General features: G+C 28.8%; 5 protein-coding genes across 15 annotated transcripts; 2 read left to right on the top strand and 3 right to left on the bottom strand.

Annotated features, from left to right (window-relative positions):
- Positions 1-2,870: 2,870 nt before the first annotated feature.
- On the bottom strand, positions 2,871-5,058 carry LOC105833271 (UMP-CMP kinase). The gene is made up of 2 exons (XM_012674885.3): positions 4,560-5,058; positions 2,871-3,719 (listed from the first exon to the last, which is right to left on the bottom strand). Exons 1-2 carry the CDS (start codon positions 4,932-4,934, stop codon positions 3,441-3,443), a joined length of 654 nt encoding a protein of 217 aa, XP_012530339.2. The 5' UTR covers positions 4,935-5,058; the 3' UTR covers positions 2,871-3,440.
- A 1,210-nt stretch (positions 5,059-6,268) lies between these two features.
- On the top strand, positions 6,269-9,149 carry LOC118647841. Of its 2 annotated transcripts, XM_036293522.1 has the most exons (5): positions 6,271-6,484; positions 7,554-7,703; positions 7,915-7,974; positions 8,097-8,233; positions 8,422-9,149. In XM_036293522.1, the coding sequence occupies exons 1-5, from the start codon at positions 6,478-6,480 to the stop codon at positions 9,088-9,090; spliced, it is 1,023 nt and encodes a 340-aa protein (XP_036149415.1). In that variant the 5' UTR covers positions 6,271-6,477; the 3' UTR covers positions 9,091-9,149. The 2 variants fall into 2 exon arrangements, with proteins under 2 accessions (XP_036149416.1, XP_036149415.1); XM_036293523.1 differs by lacking the exon at positions 7,915-7,974 and having other exon boundaries at positions 6,269-6,484.
- A 1,595-nt stretch (positions 9,150-10,744) lies between these two features.
- Positions 10,745-12,643, bottom strand: LOC118647839 (protein ANTAGONIST OF LIKE HETEROCHROMATIN PROTEIN 1-like). Of its 5 annotated transcripts, XM_036293518.1 has the most exons (5): positions 12,502-12,643; positions 12,010-12,315; positions 11,643-11,936; positions 11,407-11,474; positions 10,745-11,034 (listed from the first exon to the last, which is right to left on the bottom strand). In XM_036293518.1, the coding sequence occupies exons 1-5, from the start codon at positions 12,563-12,565 to the stop codon at positions 10,987-10,989; spliced, it is 780 nt and encodes a 259-aa protein (XP_036149411.1). In that variant the 5' UTR covers positions 12,566-12,643; the 3' UTR covers positions 10,745-10,986. The 5 variants fall into 5 exon arrangements, with proteins under 5 accessions (XP_036149411.1, XP_036149410.1, XP_036149407.1 ...); XM_036293517.1 differs by having other exon boundaries at positions 10,745-11,474; XM_036293514.1 differs by having other exon boundaries at positions 10,745-11,936.
- Positions 12,644-12,674: 31 nt separating this feature from the next.
- LOC105833269 (4-hydroxybenzoate polyprenyltransferase, mitochondrial) lies at positions 12,675-16,148 on the top strand. 5 transcript variants are annotated; one of them, XM_012674881.3, is made up of 7 exons: positions 12,675-12,778; positions 13,389-13,752; positions 14,073-14,239; positions 14,309-14,456; positions 14,614-14,807; positions 15,322-15,510; positions 15,574-16,146. In XM_012674881.3, exons 2-7 carry the CDS (start codon positions 13,404-13,406, stop codon positions 15,769-15,771), a joined length of 1,245 nt encoding a protein of 414 aa, XP_012530335.2. In that variant the 5' UTR covers positions 12,675-12,778; positions 13,389-13,403; the 3' UTR covers positions 15,772-16,146. The 5 variants fall into 5 exon arrangements, with proteins under 5 accessions (XP_012530335.2, XP_012530334.2, XP_036149413.1 ...); XM_012674880.3 differs by having other exon boundaries at positions 12,680-12,789; XM_036293520.1 differs by lacking the exon at positions 12,675-12,778 and adding an exon at positions 12,808-13,028 and having other exon boundaries at positions 15,574-16,148.
- Positions 16,149-16,458: 310 nt separating this feature from the next.
- Positions 16,459-18,497, bottom strand: LOC105833265 (protein Abitram). Of its 2 annotated transcripts, none has more exons than XM_012674868.3 (4): positions 18,123-18,497; positions 17,983-18,054; positions 17,610-17,917; positions 16,459-17,130 (listed from the first exon to the last, which is right to left on the bottom strand). In XM_012674868.3, the coding sequence occupies exons 3-4, from the start codon at positions 17,631-17,633 to the stop codon at positions 16,504-16,506; spliced, it is 651 nt and encodes a 216-aa protein (XP_012530322.1). In that variant the 5' UTR covers positions 17,634-17,917; positions 17,983-18,054; positions 18,123-18,497; the 3' UTR covers positions 16,459-16,503. The 2 variants fall into 2 exon arrangements, with proteins under 2 accessions (XP_012530322.1, XP_012530321.2); XM_012674867.3 differs by having other exon boundaries at positions 16,459-17,203; positions 18,123-18,495.
- Between the last annotated feature and the right edge of the window lie 771 nt (positions 18,498-19,268).

Genomic DNA, 19,268 nt, shown 5'->3' with positions numbered 1-19,268 from the left:
ATGTGCTAAAGAAATACATATTAAATAAGTTTAAACTATACACAAAAAATATTTGTTCTCCTGCTAAGAAAAGCGATTACTCAATTTACTTTTTTTCTTCTAATAAATAACGGTTATTTTTAATAAAGAATATTTTCTTGATAATAATCTTAAAATATACTTATTACAAATTTAGAAAAACCCATTATCATATACTTAAAAAAACAATTTATATTTTCTCAAAGAAAAGTCAAAGTAATAATTACTCGAATTCTTAATTTAATATTTTTAATTAAAGTATATTAAATTCCTAGGATTCAAGATATATTTTGTTACTTATAATAAATTACGTGGATTTGCATGGATATATAAACTTATAAGTTATTTAAAATAAGTAATACTTATTTAATTCAAGTACATATTTTTCTGTGTGTATGTACACTGAATAAATTTATTTTAAGAAAAGTTCTTTTATCAAATAAACAATAAATGTATTTTAAAACTATTTATCAAGGAGATATTCTTTGCAATGATAACCGTTATTTAAAAGAAAAAAATAAAAAATAAACTAAAAGATTATAAACTGTTTTTTTTAGTATCAGAATAAATTTTTCTGTTTATATAGTTGCATTTAACAATTTGACGGATCGCTTGTTAGCGTTTTATAAAATGACTGAAATTCTCGGCCAGATCATAAAATATTTCATGATACATATCATGATTTGATAATATGGCTTTATATAATTTTGATACATATCATGATTTGATAATATGGCTACACTTTATAAAACCTAAAGACGCGTTTTATAAAGAGACGGATTTTTATCACAATATAAAATATGAAAAATATCATATCAATAAACTCGAAAAATAAATTAATTTTGTCAAAATAATTTTGCTAAAAATTTAAGAAATAAAAAATAACATTTTTGGTTGTTATATTTATATTTTTTATATTTATACATCGTATTACAATAATTTTGTGCTATACAATAAATTTCAATTTTATGAACTTAGAATTATCAATAGCTGATAATTCCAAGTACGATCGAAGCAGGCCTCAACAAAGCTCGTCTAAAATTTTACATATCTTATCTATGACGAGAAGCACAAAGTCTTTAAACATTGCCGTTGGTCATTGAAATTTCTCGTCGTACGAATTTCTACCGACGTCGTAAAGAAATTTGCCCCCGGCTGCTGTAAATGTAGTCCCTTCTACGTAATATGCGTTTGCTCGTCGGGACATTGACCAGTATTTGACTTTCTCGACGTTATAGTCGAAAAATGTAACGTGAATGAACTTTCGTAAAGTCCATATCGAAAAAAGCAGTCTTGTCTGATGACCGTAAATTGTAAGACATTATTCAATTGCAGTGCGCAACGTGAACATTGCGTTTGTAGAACGTTAATAAGATCCAATGTAATCTCGATCATATATATATATATATATATATATATATATATATATATATATATATATATATATATATACATATATATATATATATATATATTTGTTCAATCATCATAATTGATTTACCCATTATCTTTCCCATCGATTGAGTCATATCAAAAAGTTATCATTTTTGATCAGCGGTAAAGGACGTTTATCTGTCAGTCACCTTCGCGCACCGCAATCGATTCGTTCGCGATTGATTGCGTGAATTTTAAATTTTTTTGCGATGATAAAAATAATAAAAACTTCGTAAACAAGTTCAAGTTCGTTTACCTCAAATATTTGGAGAAATCGAAAAATACGGGTATTTTGTTGATTAAGTAAATTTGAGTATAAAAGAATATTGTTATTATATGTGCGCTTCTCAAAATAATTTTTTAATATATTTAGATATTATTAAGATTTTTAGATATTTAGATATTACTTTAATGTATATATTATTTATTTGTTATACATTTATATGTATATATATATAATTTCAATATAATTAGTCTATAATTTGCGGATTCTAGAAATATTCTTGCGTTTATCATAATTATGTGTATGCATGTAACAATTTTAATAGATACAACATAGATAAATAAAAATTGGTTATTTATTGTCTATTTGCTAAATGTTTTTATTTTTGTTAAAAATTCTTAATATATTTTTGAAATACAAAGTTAACATTGAAATTTACAATAAAAATATTTGAAGAGTACCCTACAAAAACCATGTCTATTTTTTTAATCTGGGCTGTGGCTCCAAATCATTCTTTATCATGAATCGTAAATAATTTTGTTCCGATAAGACACAAACAAAAAATGGAAAATATAAATTAAGGTAATATAATTTCTATTACAATCAAACAAGTGATCTAGAGATTTTTTTTAATAGATCAAAATATTGATCAAAAATTAAAACTTTAGTCTTATATCTATTATGTGTCAAGAAAAAAATTAACACATTTAAACAAAGAAATATAAATCATGAAATATAAAATTGTTTTCTTAAGAGCAATTTGTAAAATTTTATAAATAAAATCAAGTTATTGCTTTTAAATAATATTTCTTTCTTAATTTTTATATCATTATGTAAAAAAAAATAAATTAAATAATATAGGATAGATAGCAAATATATAAAAATTCCGCGAAAATCGAACATTATTGATTTTTAAAATTTTTAATAAAACTTTCTTTCAAATAAGTTTTCGAAACCAATTAACCAAAACTCACAATTTTGTTCTTATATATTGTACGTTTATTATACATCTTAAGAAGATTTACTATTTGTACAATGAATGGTTTGAAGAAATCTTCTTTGTTTCCTAAAAATTTAATTTTCTTAATTTGTTTGGTTTTAATAGAAAACCCGTCATTTATCTTTTCTGAAATATTATATTATTATCTAGGAAAAGGAATAGCAAACTGGAAATGTGAATTAAAATACCTCAATATTAATTTTAGGAATATATTTTTACATATAAATTAAAAACGCATAATATATATTTCTTCTCATTCATATTTTCTCTTTTTTCATTTCTCGCATTAATATGTAAATTTTTTCTAACGATTATTAGATTTCTAATCATAATATAGTCCAATAATTATAATGCACTGTTGAAATATTTATTCTATAAATATATAAGATGTGTATAAAGTACACGCTACATATAGCCTTGTATCAAAGATTTTACATAGTCAATCGCTATTAACAATTCAGGATATTTACAAATGTTAGATCTTGCGATTGTTGATATTACCTATTACCCAGTTGCATTGTATCATTGTACAATTGCGAAGGAATGTTTCGTAGATAAACTGCAACGTGTTACAAAAAAAATCGAGATAAAATATTATAATATCAGTGATGAAATGAAATTAATCTGTTCTATGTTTTCATAAAATAAAAAAAATCTATAAAAAGCTATCCCTTGTAAAAATGCCACAAAATAAAAATTAAAAAAGTTGTTGTGTTAACAAAATTAGACTTACTAAAAAGAAATCATTAGAATCATTATTTTTTATTACCATCCTATCTTGGGGAAAAATTTCGCAACGTCTTGAAACACCTCTTCTGGCGTTTTCATAGAGTCAACTTTATAAACTAAGCCCTGCTGCTCATACATTTCTATTATCGGTAAAGTGTTTTCCAGATAGGTTTGATGACGTAGAATCAAGGACTGTTCATTGTCATCGCTTCGTCCGCTTCCACTGGCACCGCGGTTCAAACAGCGCCGAGTGCAGACTTCCTGACTGCATTCGCAGAATATCACGCCCTTCAGGATAACTTTGTCAGCCATCACCTACCAGCATCAGCATTATTAAATTTGATAATGTATTACATTTACAAATTAGTAATCCAGTTTCCGGCAGTAATCCAGCCAATTTTAAATGGCTGCTATTCAAGTTTGATCAACATGCAGTTTGAATGAGCTAGAAACTGTATAAATTACACAAGAAGCACTAAAAGCTGGTATTCATAGTCAAATCTTATTTCAAGACTAGCTTAAGTAATGTCTTAAGATGCCAATATGGCTCTGTAATTGATTGATGACATCTTAAGACATTACTCAAAATAATCTTAATTATAATTCAAGTATGAATATCAGCCTATCCAAATTTGTATAGACACATAATACACATATCAAAAACCAATAAATGTCAGTATAAATCCAGTATAATTGTATACTTTTATAGAATTGATAGGTATTTGATCTCAAAAATTGATTAAATTAAACAAAGCTTGATTTAAAAAAGTTGTGAAATAAATGCAAAAAACTTTGATTCTTCAAAAGATCAATTTCTCATTCCTAATGCTAACCCCTATGTATTTGATTTTTAAGTTTGTTTTTTTAAAGCTTTTTGTAACTTATGTTCTCTATACTTAAAATAAAATAGATAATATGTTTGAAATTTAGCAAAAGCAAAAAGAAAAGTTTTAGTTGCATCAATAAAAAACAAACTTCTTCTGTTTAACTGTACAGTAATAACAAACATAAAATAATGCATGAGAGAACAAAGAGCACTCGAGTAAACATAGGTACAAAAGACAAATTCTAACGATAATTTATTGGCAATTCCAGGTTTAACTAACATAACATAAAAAAATCAAGAGAACAATATCTAAGACAAGGCTACCATACCTTGTTCCAACCGTCCAGGTTATCTTGATTCCTGGGAAAGCCATCGATGAGGAAGCGCCGATGCGGGTTATCGGAGATCCGCATGGCGCGGTCGATGAGGCTGCAAGTGATTTCCACGGGCACGATCGTACCGTTCCTGATGTGCGTCTCGATGAGCTCGCCATACTCCGAACTCGGCTTGACACGCTCCTCACGCAGCAGGTCGCCGGCCGACAGGTGAGCGTAACCGTAGTGCTCGACGATGTAGCGGCAAAGCGTACCCTTCCCGGCACCCGGGCCGCCCAGGATGAACACTACCTCCGGCTTTTGCGTCGTTGTGACGGCGGACATCGCGCGGATACAACGTCGCGCACCGGCTGCGAGAGCCCGTAACATATACAGATAACCTTCGCGCTATGTATGTATACTCACACGTCGATCGGTCCAACATCCAATGTCCAACCTTACTTAGCACTTGTTTGCACTTTACATTCTTTGCAACGTGAGCTTATGCACGCGGCAATTATACTGGCGCCATTTTTAAAAGACGCATGGTATGTATACAAAAGGTCTATGGCCCATGGACTTTCGAATCCATTTTGTGTTGGTGTAAACAAATTCTCTAACAGAAAAACCAATTAAACAGCTTCATCTCTCTCTCCAACTTTATGATGCAAATCGTGCAGATAGATATATAAGTGAGAAAAAGAATTTTTTTTAAAGATTCAAACGGTTCTTTGATTCTTATAAGAGTAAAGAATCAATTCTTAACAAAATTGAATAGCAAACAATCAATTCAAACATTTGATTTTTTTAGCCTAAAGAATTGATTTTTTTACTGATTCGAATCGGAATCGAACATTCTTACTCATCATAAATTGAACTTTTTCTCTGTCCAGATAAGTCATGTTAATTTAGAATGCTCTCTTGGACACTAAAATATAATATAACCAAAACATGCGCGGCTGTATCTTTTGTTAAAAGGTGATTTGAGAGACATTAAATATTTATTAATTTCTCTCGATATCTTAAGATTTTTTATTTTGCCAAAAATTGAAAATTTATTTAGTGTCCAATTGTTTTGTTTCATAAGTATCCAAAGAGTACACCTTTCTTCATCTTTTAATGGAAAATAGCACGTACGTTTTAAAACGTTTTGAGGATAAATTAGAATATCTTCGAGCTGTACACTCTGGCATTATAACTTTTTGTTGTGTACTTAATTTTGTTTAAATTGTTTACAATTCGATTAAGAAAGTTATCATATGGTTAGACAATATCATATCAATATGACTATTAATTATTTATTAACTTAAATATACATATATAACATTAATTGTTAAATACGTACAAAATATTATATATATAAGCTGAACTAAAATGGCTGCCTTCCGATATTTACTGTCAATACTGAAAATCTACAGTATATGTGACGTAAACTATAGATTTTCAGTACTGGCAGCAACTGGCAGTGAATATCGGAACGCAGCCATTTTAGTGCTCGAATTACGAAGGGATCTATTGCTGTACTGCCGCGCGAGTTCCAGTATTTCAATGGTTGACTTAGGGTGCTTTCCAGCAATGTACACAGGCGACACTGTGTAACACAGTGTACGAACTAGTGCTTTCCAACTACGACACAAGTCGACACAATCGTACACAGCTAAAAAGCTAAGTTTGACCGTGCCGTCACTCCACGAATGCCAACATTTTTACATTTGGTATCACTTATTTTTTTATAAATTTCTATACATTTCTAGTTTTGGCTAAACCGATTAAACGTTACGTTTAGGTTTAGGTTATTTTCGTTTGTTATCATAGGTGATCATAGGTGTTTATCGATTTCTGATCCATTTTCTGAACTTTTTGACATTAATGCAATCTAATTTTGTTTTGTCGCTGCCATCCTTAACCAATGTAAAGAAAATTTGCCTTACACATGGAAGGTAATTCAATGCATACTTTATTTTATTATTTGTTGCAACTACAAATGTAATAAATACATTGATAAATTTACTATTATCATACTTATCTTTTATACATACATGTTAACCGTATTAACTCTTATACATTTTTATCTTTATTAATTTTAATCAATTTCGAGAATTTGATTCTTTAATATAAACCACGATATAAATTTATAATTAAAAATTTACATAAATTTACTAATTAATAAAATTAACGGTATAATTTGAAAGTCGCCAGTGATGATTTTCAATAAATGAGATTAATTTTTTTTTTCAAGTTGACACAAATTTTATTCAGACAATTACAGTTACGACGTTTTGGCCCCTGCTTTGGGCCCTTATCAAGTAGTATACAATCACATATGAATTTGTGACTCGCGTCAGCAAATCATGATTATAGGTGTTACATTAAATATTCGTGTCAATTAATAATAATATAGTTAATGAAACCACTGCCCGTGACAATTACTGCTCACCAGTAAAGACTTATATTGTCAACTTTAATATTCATAGTATTATTTTTATAAATTAAACAGGCAGTGGTTTCATTAACTATATTATTATTAATTGACACGAATATTTAATGTAACAACACCTATAATCATGATTCGCTGACGCGAGTCACAAATTCATATGTGATTGTATACTACTTGATGAGGGCCCAAAGCAGGGGCCAAAACGTCGTAACTGCCCAGATAGCAAGTATGATATAATAAAGATATTAGCATCTTGCTACGCATTTATGTCGTCTCTTGTGCTGTTGTTTGCTAGCATTCGATGTCGAAAATAAAATTCTTTGCACGTTTCAAACATTATGCTAGCATTACTTAAGATCAGTGTCGAATGCTAGCAAATAACAGCACAAGGGACGACGTAAATGCGTAGCAAGATGCTAACATCTTTATTAGCAACATGAGAACAATTTGTGCTCATACATACATTTGTGGCTATCTGGGTGTAATTGTCTGAATAAAATTTGCGTCAACTTGAAGAAAAAAATTAGTCTCATTTATTACTAATTAATAATTACATAATTTTTCATTTACAGCAGTGGAAGGATTTATTTGCAGGCACTGCGGTGCATATATTCCTTTGTTAGAAACAGCATCCGTTCATGAATGTTTTAAAAACAAAGATGTATATGTAGACAACAATAATGTTTTATTTGTACATGACAATTTGGATGGCCATGATAAACGTAAGTTTATTTATTAAATTGACCTTATTTTACTTATTATAAAAGCCATTTCTTGATCTATTTTTAAATATCTCTTCCTTCTCTATCTCTCATATAAATAAAAATTTAAATAAAATTTCTGTATGTGTGTGTGTGTGTGCATGTGCATTTTATGTTATTCATACAATTTTTTAAATATACATAATTTATATTTTCCATTTATTTTTTTCAGCATGTAATGACTATGAGAAAACAAACACTATAGAAAGTAGTGAACAATCCACTAAGCAAAGTAAATTTATATATATTATATATTTATTGTATATATATATTATATATATATATGTATATGTATATACAATATGTTTGTTTTATTTTTCCAAATTATCTTTAAATGCTATTTATATTTCACAGGTGCTGTGTGGACTGATAAAGCTATAATGGCTCTTCTCAGCCTTTACGAAGCCAATGTGCATATGTTGGATCATCCAAAGAAAAAAACCAAAATTTGGACAGCAGTATCAGATGGTTTAAAAGATTTCGAAATCGAGGTATGACAAAAGTAGTATATTATAAACGTTTTTTATAAACAAAATAAAACAATTTTATTTGTATGTTATCTTTAAAAACATCTCAATTTAACGATCAACGATATTTTAAAATCCAGCTTTACACACACCATAAACATACATATATGTATATATTTTCATCATGCTTTTATTTAAAAAATTTTTTTTAGATGTCCCCTGATCAAGTAAGATGGAAGATGAACATATTGCAAAAAAAATACAAAGAATGTTGTGACAACAATAACAAGTCCGGTAGGGGTAAAATGGAATTTAAATGGTATGATCAATTGGATGAAATATTTGGTAGAAATAAAGACGCTATTGCTGCCCATACCGTATCAAGTAAAATAATAAAACAAGCTTCCGAGTCTACATTATCCAGCCAAAAGAACATTGGAAATTGTACTTCTGAGTCGCCATCGTCGGCTGAGATTCCTGCAACTCCTATTGCTTCTACTTCTTTGCCAATTAATAATAAAAATGCAAAAAAACCATTTCGTATTCGGCGTGGAACAGGTTCGAACTTAGCAGATAAAAAATTAAACATTGAACATCAGTGGCTTAAATTTTTAGAAAACAAAGAAGTAAGAGATACTGAACGTGATAAAAGGATTGCGAAATCTGAAGAAAGAACAACCGAGAGTTTCACGCTCAAGAAAAAATTAATAGCTTTAAAAAGACAAGAAATAGAACAAAAAAGAGAATTATTAAATAAAAAATTAAAAGATAAAGAAAATAGGCATGCTGAAATTATACAAATAGAAAAAACAAAATGTAAATTACTGAAAAAATTATTATATCAAACAAATTTAAAAATATCCGACGATTCTGACGAATAGTAACTGATTAACATTGATACTAATATTAGAGCAGTTAATAAAACTGTTATAGTTAGAAATTATTGAAGATAAATTTATTATTTGTGAAGTATTAAGGCCCGGTTCCACAACTCACGGTTAAATTAATTGGCCGATTATTCCATTGGAATTGACCAATTGTATTTGTCGTTAAGCAAAATTAACAAACACGATTGGTCAATTCCAATGGAATAATCGGCCAGTTAATTTAACCGTGAGTTGTGGAACCGGGCCTAAAAGTTCTAGAAAAACTCAAAATAATAAAAGCTAATATTAAAATATTACCTATTGATTGAATTGCAGTGGTACTCTCAACTCGCAAGTGTTCCTTAAATTCTAAATCTGTCCAGGGGCTCGATTCTTGAATTCATTTGCAAGAGAAACGTATTCGCAAATTCTGTTCTTACAGAAAAGTTGAAAATTTATTGGCTATCGTATGGCTGTTAACCAATAAACTTGCAACTTTTCTGTTAGAGCGGGTATTTGCGCATACGTTTTCTTGCGAATGAATTCAAGAATCGAGCCCCCGCTATCAACAACATGAAGATAATGTTCAACTCGATGTTTCTTACGTCCATTAATTAAATATTTCAGTAAAGGCAGTAATAATATACAACTATCATTTTCTTCACTGTTTAAAGATGTATTGACTGAAAGGCTGCTATTATTCCAACTGATTTCACTGATACTTGAACTCTCAGTACTTGTACTAGTGTTTAGTACATTTTCCATTAAAAAATTAACCGCTATCTTTTGATTCGTGTACTTCTGTAGTTTTTAACTTTACTAAAAGATACTTGTGCTGTAAGTTATTATTTAAAAAATTTTTTTATAAATGAAACATTTTCTAATAAAAAATACATTTATGATGTTCCATCATATCTATAAAAGTATTTTATAAATAAAATTTATTAATTGTATAAATATATTATACTAGAAAGTTGATACAGTGCAATTTAGTGAATCATTTCATCTTCGTTATTTTCCAAATATTAAACAAATAAAATAAATGTATCTTTTATTAGAAAATGTCTCATTTATAAAAATTTTTTTTTAAATAATAACTTACAGCACAAGTATCTTTTAGTAAAGTTAAAAACTACAGAAGTAATATATATTTATAAACTATAATATACTATAGTTTATTTTTAATTATAACAGTTTTAATTAACTGCTCTGCATTTTCAAGTATATTTTTTACTAAAATATTGTATTTTATTTTTTTATTTCATATTTTTATTTTTTACATTTTATAAAAATGCTTTTTGTTTAAACTACAATTAAAACAAATGTGATTTAGTATGTAAGAAGTAACATTAAGTGAAATTTGCAATAATGTGCAATCCAATTAAATGTAAGTATTAAGAACATTATTTAAAAATGTAAAAAATAGACAAAAAAAATTTCTAGGAGTAAATTGTTGGAGTAGGAATAGGAGTAGGAGTAAATCGTTATTGACTGTTAATTATTTTATAAAGAGTATTATTTACTTTTTATGACTGCATTCTAATATTTATTATTAGTATTGAAAATTTATTTTTATCTATGGTAATGTATGTAAAATCTAAATATTAGAACGTAGCATTTGAAAACAATGATTGATTTTGTTGTATTCTTAAGAATAATAAATCAGATATAAAAGCTTAAGAAAAGTTCAAATTTATTTTGGTCCTTTTTCATTCAGTACAATTTATTTTTTTATACTTAATTTTATTAATCAATAAGTCGAACATTAAAGTGTATCGCAATTAATTTATAAGCATTTTGCAAGAAAATTTTATATAATATTGTGTCTCAACGTTTTTCCTATTATTTTTTATATACGTAATCAGTATTTATACATAACTTATATATATAGTAATCATTACACACATATATCTATTCCTGGCCAAATATTTCTCTGAATACTTGCATTCGTCGATCTACCTGAAGTTCACAATTAACATCTTCATTAGTATCATTATTTATATTATCATTTGGTTCCTCGATTTCTACATTATTATCATTAAAATTGTCGTCATTACAATTCAAACATAAATTATGTAAGATACATGCAGCTACAACTGTATTTGTAATAAATGACATTTTGCGGTATTCTGAAAAAAATTTAATTCGTCGGAAACGTCCTTTCAAATAACCAAATGCTTTTTCTACAACCATACGTGTTGAAGAATGTATAAAATTAAACTCGGTCTGATGAGGAGTAAGATAACCATTATCACGGAAAGGAGGAACAAGCCATTGTAATGACGGGTATGCAGAATCGCCAATTATAAATTTTTCATTGGGAAAAATTACCTCTCTATGTTCATTAGCTGAATTGTATAAAACAGATTTTCTCAGGACTCGTGCGTCATGAAGAGAACCTGGCTGACCACAATATATATTAGTAAATTTCATATCCGCATCTACGACAGCTTGTAAATTTATAGAAAAGTATTTTTTCCGATTGCAATAATCTCTTGCATTCTCTACATTAGGTTTTTCTATTTTAATATGGGTACAATCTATAGCACCTATTACATTAGAAATACCTCGTTTAGTGTAAAACTGATGACAAACATATTCGATGTGTTGTTCTTGAGGCCATTTGATAACGTTATCTAATTTTGTCAAAATCCAAGCTGTTACTCGGCGAATTACTCGAAAGACAGACGAAATTGAGACATCAAATCTATCTGATATTGTTCGTAAAGGTTCAGTGTTTGCCATGTGCCATAAAAAAATAAGAAAACTCAGTTTTGCTTCAATTGGTTTCGTTCCAAATGAGTGTGAAGGAATAAAATTACTTTCACGTAATTCATCTAAAACATATAAAAAATTATATACTTCAAATATTAAAATAATAAAATAATGTTTAAAAATAAAGTTTTATATCATTGTTTAAAGAAATATTATTACCTATTAATTGAATTGCAGTGGTACGCTCAACTCGCAAGTGTTCCTTAAATTCTAAATCTGTCCAGCTATCAACAACATGAAGATAATGTTCAACTCGATGTTTCTTACGTCCATTAATTAAATATTTCAGTAAAGGCAGTAACAATATACAACTATCATTTTCTTCACTGTTTAAAGATGTATTGACTGAAAAGCTGCTATTCCAACTGATTTCACTTATATCTGAACTCTCAGTACTTGTACTAGTGTTTAGTACATTTTCCATTAAAAAATTAACCGCTATCTTTTGTTTCATGTCCATCATATCTATAAAAGTATTTTATAAATAAAATTTATTAATTGTATAAATATATTATACTAGAAAGTTGATACAGTGCAATTTAGTGAATCATTTTATCTTCGTTATTTTCCAAATATTAAACAAATAAAATAAATGTATCTTTTATTAGAAATGTTTCATTTATAAAAAAATTTTTTTAAATAATAACTTACAACACAAGTATCTTTTTGTAAAGTTAAAAACTACATCCATAGACTTTTTTAAAGCCGTGTTCATCAGAATTATGAATCAGAATATATACATTGAAAAAGCTAGTGACAAGTTACTGCTCTGCTCTCTGACGGTAAAATAAAAAAGCTAAACAGCGTTCCAGCTACAAGTCGACATTGTGTAACACTGTGTCACACAGTGACAACACAATGTTTCATAGCTGGAAAGCAGCCTTATGTTCAGCAAGATGTATATTTGAATTTACTGGCTCTTCACGAAGTATAACCTTAGTAATAATCATGCCTTTTTTTCCTTAACAATATTTTATTTTAAATAATAAAAAAGTTAAAATATACGTTTTAGGCTGTGTTCAGAAACATCAGTATCGATGAAAACTCGAGTACCGCAGGTATTATTTTTCTTATTGTTCATCGAGGGTTAAATAAGGATAAAATGATACCTGGGAGCACCCGGGTGATGTTTCTGAACGCAACCTTAGAAGTTTATATAATCTCGTCGATGACTCAAGTTAAGTTCCTTGATTGAAAGATAAATTGCATACCATGAAGAGGTTATATTTTAATCTTATTTGATATAGAATTTACTTCTTTGTTAAAAAACATTTTATATTTATTTTTAGTAATTGTTTAATATACAGGCCTCACTAAAAATGTTGATAAAAATATACTTGTTCGATTAGTTTTGAAACGAAACGATGGAATCTGGCGGAAAAGATACATGCATTAAATGTTTTTATCAATATTTTTGAGTCCATATTCTAAGTAAATATATAATTATAATAATTATGTTTTATTACAACATAATTATGTACATATTATTTATTATTATGATGGTTAACAATGTATTAATTAAATTTGCATTATTGTAGGTGAAATATTAAATAATGGTATTTGTAAAACCATGTTGGGTGACTGGAATTTTCAGTTTGCTGTCACGTAATGCATATTCCAGTTTCAAGTTATTAAATCGCAAGGCTGTGAATTTTAAACCATGTACAAAGATTCAGACTTTCTCCATAGTACAATGCACTAAGTACAAGCAGAATGTGAATTCTAATGTGTTACTACAAAGGACTACATATTCTTTGTTAAGGATAGAAGATATATTGACCCATGCTAAATTAACAGATTTACAACAGAAAAGATGCTTGAGTATTGCTGCAAAACTAGTCAATAATGCCTCGTCCAAAGTGCAACCATATATGAAACTTATGAGGATAGATAGACCAATAGGTAAGACCTGATCTTTTAAGCAGTTCTTTTATAATTGAAACTTACAATTGGATTTACAGAAAATTTTTCAATTAATATAAATGTTGCACATTCTTTATTAAATTTTACTATTTACTATGTATTTGTATCTCTCCCATTTGATTCTTATAGAAAAAAAATTTATTTACAATATGATGTTATTGATACAATGATTTTTAAAAATGTGTAACATCTGTGGTTTTCTACAAAACCAAACAAGTTTTGGGCTTACTTGATTTTTTCAAGAAACTAATAAATTTGTATATATTAATGTTTTTTTGTTTTTTTTTCTAAATTTTTAGGAAGCTGGCTATTATTTTGGCCTTGTGGATGGAGTATTGCCTTGGCGGCTCCTGCGGGTGCCTTACCAGATCTCTATATGTTAACGCTTTTTGGTATGGGTGCATTTATAATGCGTGGTGCGGGATGCACTATAAATGACATGTGGGATCAGGATATTGACAAAATGGTAAAATTCTCTATAATAACATTAACTTTATATCTTGGATATTATGACTTATATAGCTTATTACTCTAGGTAATCAGAACGAAAGACAGGCCTTTGGTAACTGGTCAAATAACGTCAAAACAATCGTTAATATTTCTAGCTGGACAGTTGAGTCTTGGATTACTTATATTATTGCAATTGAATTGGTACAGCGTATTTCTTGGTGCCAGCTCATTAGGTATTATAAAATTAACTGTATAAACAAGCATCTCTATTTACAAAATAGGATTAAATTTTAAAACTTTGATCGTAAATTAAATTTACTGATAGCAATGTCCTTAATTATATTAACTGAACAAAAAATTTTAAATATTTATATTTTCTTATCCTTTTAGGTTTAGTAATAATTTATCCCCTCATGAAAAGAATAACATATTGGCCCCAATTAATTCTGGGAATGACTTTTAATTGGGGCACCTTATTAGGATGGTCAGCTGTACGTGGATCATGTGATTGGTCCATCTGCTTACCACTCTACTTAGCTGGTATTTGTTGGACTATTCTATATGACACGATATATGCTCATCAAGTAAGTACAGTAAAAAATAGTATGTAAAGAAATTGGTAATAATATTCTTGATTCGTATAAAATTTTCTAAACAATAAATAAAATGAGTCAACTTTGGTCCTCCAAAATGTTTTTTTTTTTTTTTTTTTTGAGCTATTAAATTTGATTTTGACACTTTAAAAATTTTTAATTTCTCAAGAGAATATTAAAATCAGCATATGAATCTATTACATATATATCATATAAATATATATATTATTATTATATTAAATATATAAATGTTTATAAATGATTATAAATAAATATTAAATAAAAATATATGACACAAATTAATAAAGGCCTCAAAGCAAATTTTCATGCTTAAAAATATTTTTTATTACATGTGCTTCGAATGTAATCCCTTTCGTCACTATTGTTAAGGGCCAAATCTGACTATTTTACTTATAGTCTTTTTTAAAGATTTTTTGTAACATTTCATGAGCAATGTAATAACTCTACGTTTCTCTCGATTATTTACCAATCTCTTGTATATTAGGATAGAATGGATGACATTCTGCTAGGTATGAAATCGACTGCTATAAAATTTGGAGAGGATACTAAATTCTATTTATCTGGTTTTTCAATAATAATGATTGCAAGTTTAATTACCTCTGGTATATTAACTACTCAAACTTGGCCTTATTATACTGCCGTTGGATTAATCGCAACGCATATTAGCAACCAGGTAAATATGATAAGTTGATTTAAAATATGCAATGACATACAAATATCAAGTAATTTCTTTCAGATATATACTTTAAACATTAACAATCCTTCGGATTGTGCCAAAAAATTTATATCCAATCACAAAATAGGCATGCTACTGTTCATTGGTATTGTGTTAGGAAACTTGATGAAAAAATCAATCACAGAAAAAAATAATGATGATAAAGAAACTAAACATCAAAGTGTACTAGACGAAATAAAAAATAGACATGATTTATAATTGAGAATTACAACTTAGCACCTTTAAATGATAAATAAAATTAAATAGAGTAGAAAACATTAGTGAATAAAAGAGAAGCCCAATATGACTCCCACAGACACAAATGTACCAAAAAATAGTATTTTTCGAGTACTTAAAATTCATTCCTCAGATCTTTATCTGAAGTATCCAAAGAAAGATATAGGATTCAAAGTTATGTAAAAGCTTACTTTTCGCAAAAATAACTTTTTATTATATTTGAACAATATATGTCATTAATAAATTGATCAAAATCTTTAGATGATTCAATTACTATGTATAAATCCTCTGCGATCTTGTAGGTACTGAAATGTGCTTGATATCTATTATTCTAAATATTATATTGTATTGTGTTAATACGTGTAGCACTTCACTTTATTCCATTTTTGCATTGGCAATAGTATCAAATTATTTATGATTAATAAATAATAATAATAGTAATTATTATTTGTGATTATTTCCAATTATTATATATGTATAGAATTATACATATATGAAATATAGAATTAATATATATAATCATTTGTATAGTACTATATTGAGCTCTTATATCACATTGTTATTTTTTATTGATATTTCAATACTAATTATGAGTATCAGATCATTGTTCATCTTGTCGAGTAAGTCATATTAATAAGGACAGAATTAAATTGGTATATACACAAAAAATCAAACATAAATTAAAATTTTCTTTATTCTATGTGTATTTCTGTGTTACTGTTCTTCTTTTTTCTTAACAAGTTCGATATATTGATCATAAGTCAACAGGGACTGTTTCAAACTTTCCAAGAGTTTTATATTTGGCAATATTATAGCCAAGTATCCACCTTTATGTGGTAATTCTTTAAGAAGCTGCGGATCTTCCAACAATGCCTCGTTAACTTCCACCAATTTTCCTATCATACAGCACTTAATGACATACGCCTGCCCATCTGTGCACGAAATGGTGCAAATATTCGAGTTGGTCTGCAACGGTTGTGCACCATGCTTACCCTTCCCTGAGACTTTGTTCAGGGATCTGTCCAGTTTGTCGCTGATCTTAAAGTCCACCTTATTTATACTTTTATTGGCTTGCAAAATAATGTGACTAGGTGCCAAGGATAGCATACAAATGCGATTACTGTGGATCCATATGCACATATCATTACCGGTTTGCGATTGTACGTTCACTTTGTAATAGGGAGTAAAGTAGCGATCAGTAACAGTGGGAAAATAACCGTTATATTCCACCTCATCCAACATATTGGAAATATTCTGATCGAGAGGAAATGTAAACGACTCGTCGTCGCTGTCAATAGTCACTTCATTATCGCTGTTTACTAATCCCTCACGCTCTTCCTCCTGTGAAGGAGAAATTTCTCTCGCATCAGGAATATCTTCCTGTATGTTGCTTTCTTCCCGAGTTGGATAGCAACTAGTTAAAAAGTTGTAAAGATAAATAACAAAATTAAAAAATAACCTTTAATTTACCCTAGTTAATTTTAAACAACCTAATCTTCCATTTTTATTAGTGATTTTTCATATAAACTTTAACTTATTAATTTTTTTAATTAAAAATTTGTGAAAATTTTTTTAAATTACATTTCCATACAAAAAACAATAGTTCTATTATTTCATATAAATTTAATTTATAAATATAAAATATTAAATTTATTTGTTGATCCATATTATAACATTTATTATTCAGAGTAATTTTTAAATTATAAATACACTTCACAAAATTGTTTTAACGTAACTTTTAAATTGTTTTAGTTCATATAACTTATAAAGTAACTAAAATAATTGTATAAACTATTAACTTTAGTTAAAAAAAAACTTGCCTGCCTTCTTCCTCTTGATCGCATGGTCTCTTTCTATTATCGTTTTCAGACTTCAATCGTTTGGTTTCTGGTTCATCAACCTCCGATATCAGATTCATGTTTAATTCTAAACTTTTAGATTATATGTACAAACCAATAAGATTTAATCTATAAATACAACACGCAACAATACAAAAATTCAATAGTCCTTGAATAATCGAATTATCAGTCAATTGTGCACCCGATTACTTTTCCTTCGGTGCCGGTTCTATCTCTATTTCTAACCTCTTACGTCGGAACCGAGCGCTTTCTGTTCTACGAATTTCTCTCTGCAACAAACATAGCAGAATTAATCGCGAATTTCGCATAAAATGAAAGTTCGGAAATGACTTACTTGCTCCCTTATGCATTTGTTCATCTCTCGTTGAATTAACTCGCAATAGCCCAAAAATCTTCGAAATGGATGCTGCAAGTACAAATAAGAATCACATGTTGAAAAGGCACATGACAAAACGATTGTCATTAGGTAATTACTTCGTTCTCGCAATCCTGAAATCGACGAAATATATCGTTACAAGCGGCATTGTGTGCGGCCAATGATTTATAATTCATATCTTTATTCTGACGAAGTTGTTGCAAAATTCTTTGTATTTCTCATTACGCAATCGCGCAGCAAACTTTAACCCGCAGATTTACAATAAAAATCTAAAGCAATTATAGCAAGTTTCCAAAGTATGGAAAAGAAAATTATAAAAATATTCATTTTCTACATTAAATAAACATATCAAAATTATTGCTCGCATTATATTTTTAAAAATTATTTTTCTTTAAATGTATTTTTTCCCACAGCAAAAGGGTAGTATATTAAAAAGCTTTTTTGTTATATTAAACTTTTTTGTAAAAAGTTATTTAAAAAACTAATATTGCTAGAAAAACTTTTTTACTAAAAAAAAGAAAAAGAAATTCCACGAAAAATCAATTGAGCCTTAGGGCAGGTTCACAAACTCCAGTTAAATTAACCGGCGCCGGTTATTCTATTGGAATTAATTAATCGCATTTGTTGATTTGGCTTAATGACAAATACAATTGGTCAATTCTAAATTCCAATAGAATAATCGGTCGGTTAGGTTTAAGCCCGGATCTACAATAGTGTAGTGCGCCTTATGCCATAAGGAATTAACCAATTATATTCGATTATTCTTCTCATATTCGATTATAATTGGTCAATTTCGTATGGCATAAGGCTTACTACACCTATTGTAGATCCGGCCCAAAAGGCCATCTACAATGGAGTGTTTTAGTCGTAACAGCGCTAAATCTACGGCAATGCTGTCTACAATACAGACGACGTAGCAGTAACATACAAGCCAATTATCATAGAGAGGCAACCAAAAACTAATCCAGAACGTCCAAACGCCCATCGTAAACACGCACCGAATTAGCTTAATGTCTGCTATAGGCCGTAAGCAGTAAGGCAGTACAAAATGAAAATATTTTCTACGACTACTGCTACGGCCTACGACTCTCCATTGTAGATGGCCCTTTAAGTCTCGTCTACAGAAATCGCAAGCAGCCAGTTGCGACTTCTGTAAACGAGGCTCAATGGCTACGTTCAAGGGGTCGATTCTGTATTTCTGAAGAAAGTAAAAATATGAAAAGTGAGCAGCATTGTCTCCACTG

This window comes from Monomorium pharaonis, chromosome 11 (genome assembly GCF_013373865.1).
Source record: "Monomorium pharaonis isolate MP-MQ-018 chromosome 11, ASM1337386v2, whole genome shotgun sequence".
NCBI classification, from domain to species: Eukaryota; Metazoa; Arthropoda; class Insecta; order Hymenoptera; family Formicidae; genus Monomorium; species Monomorium pharaonis.
This window is presented reverse-complemented; position numbering and strand designations above follow the sequence as displayed.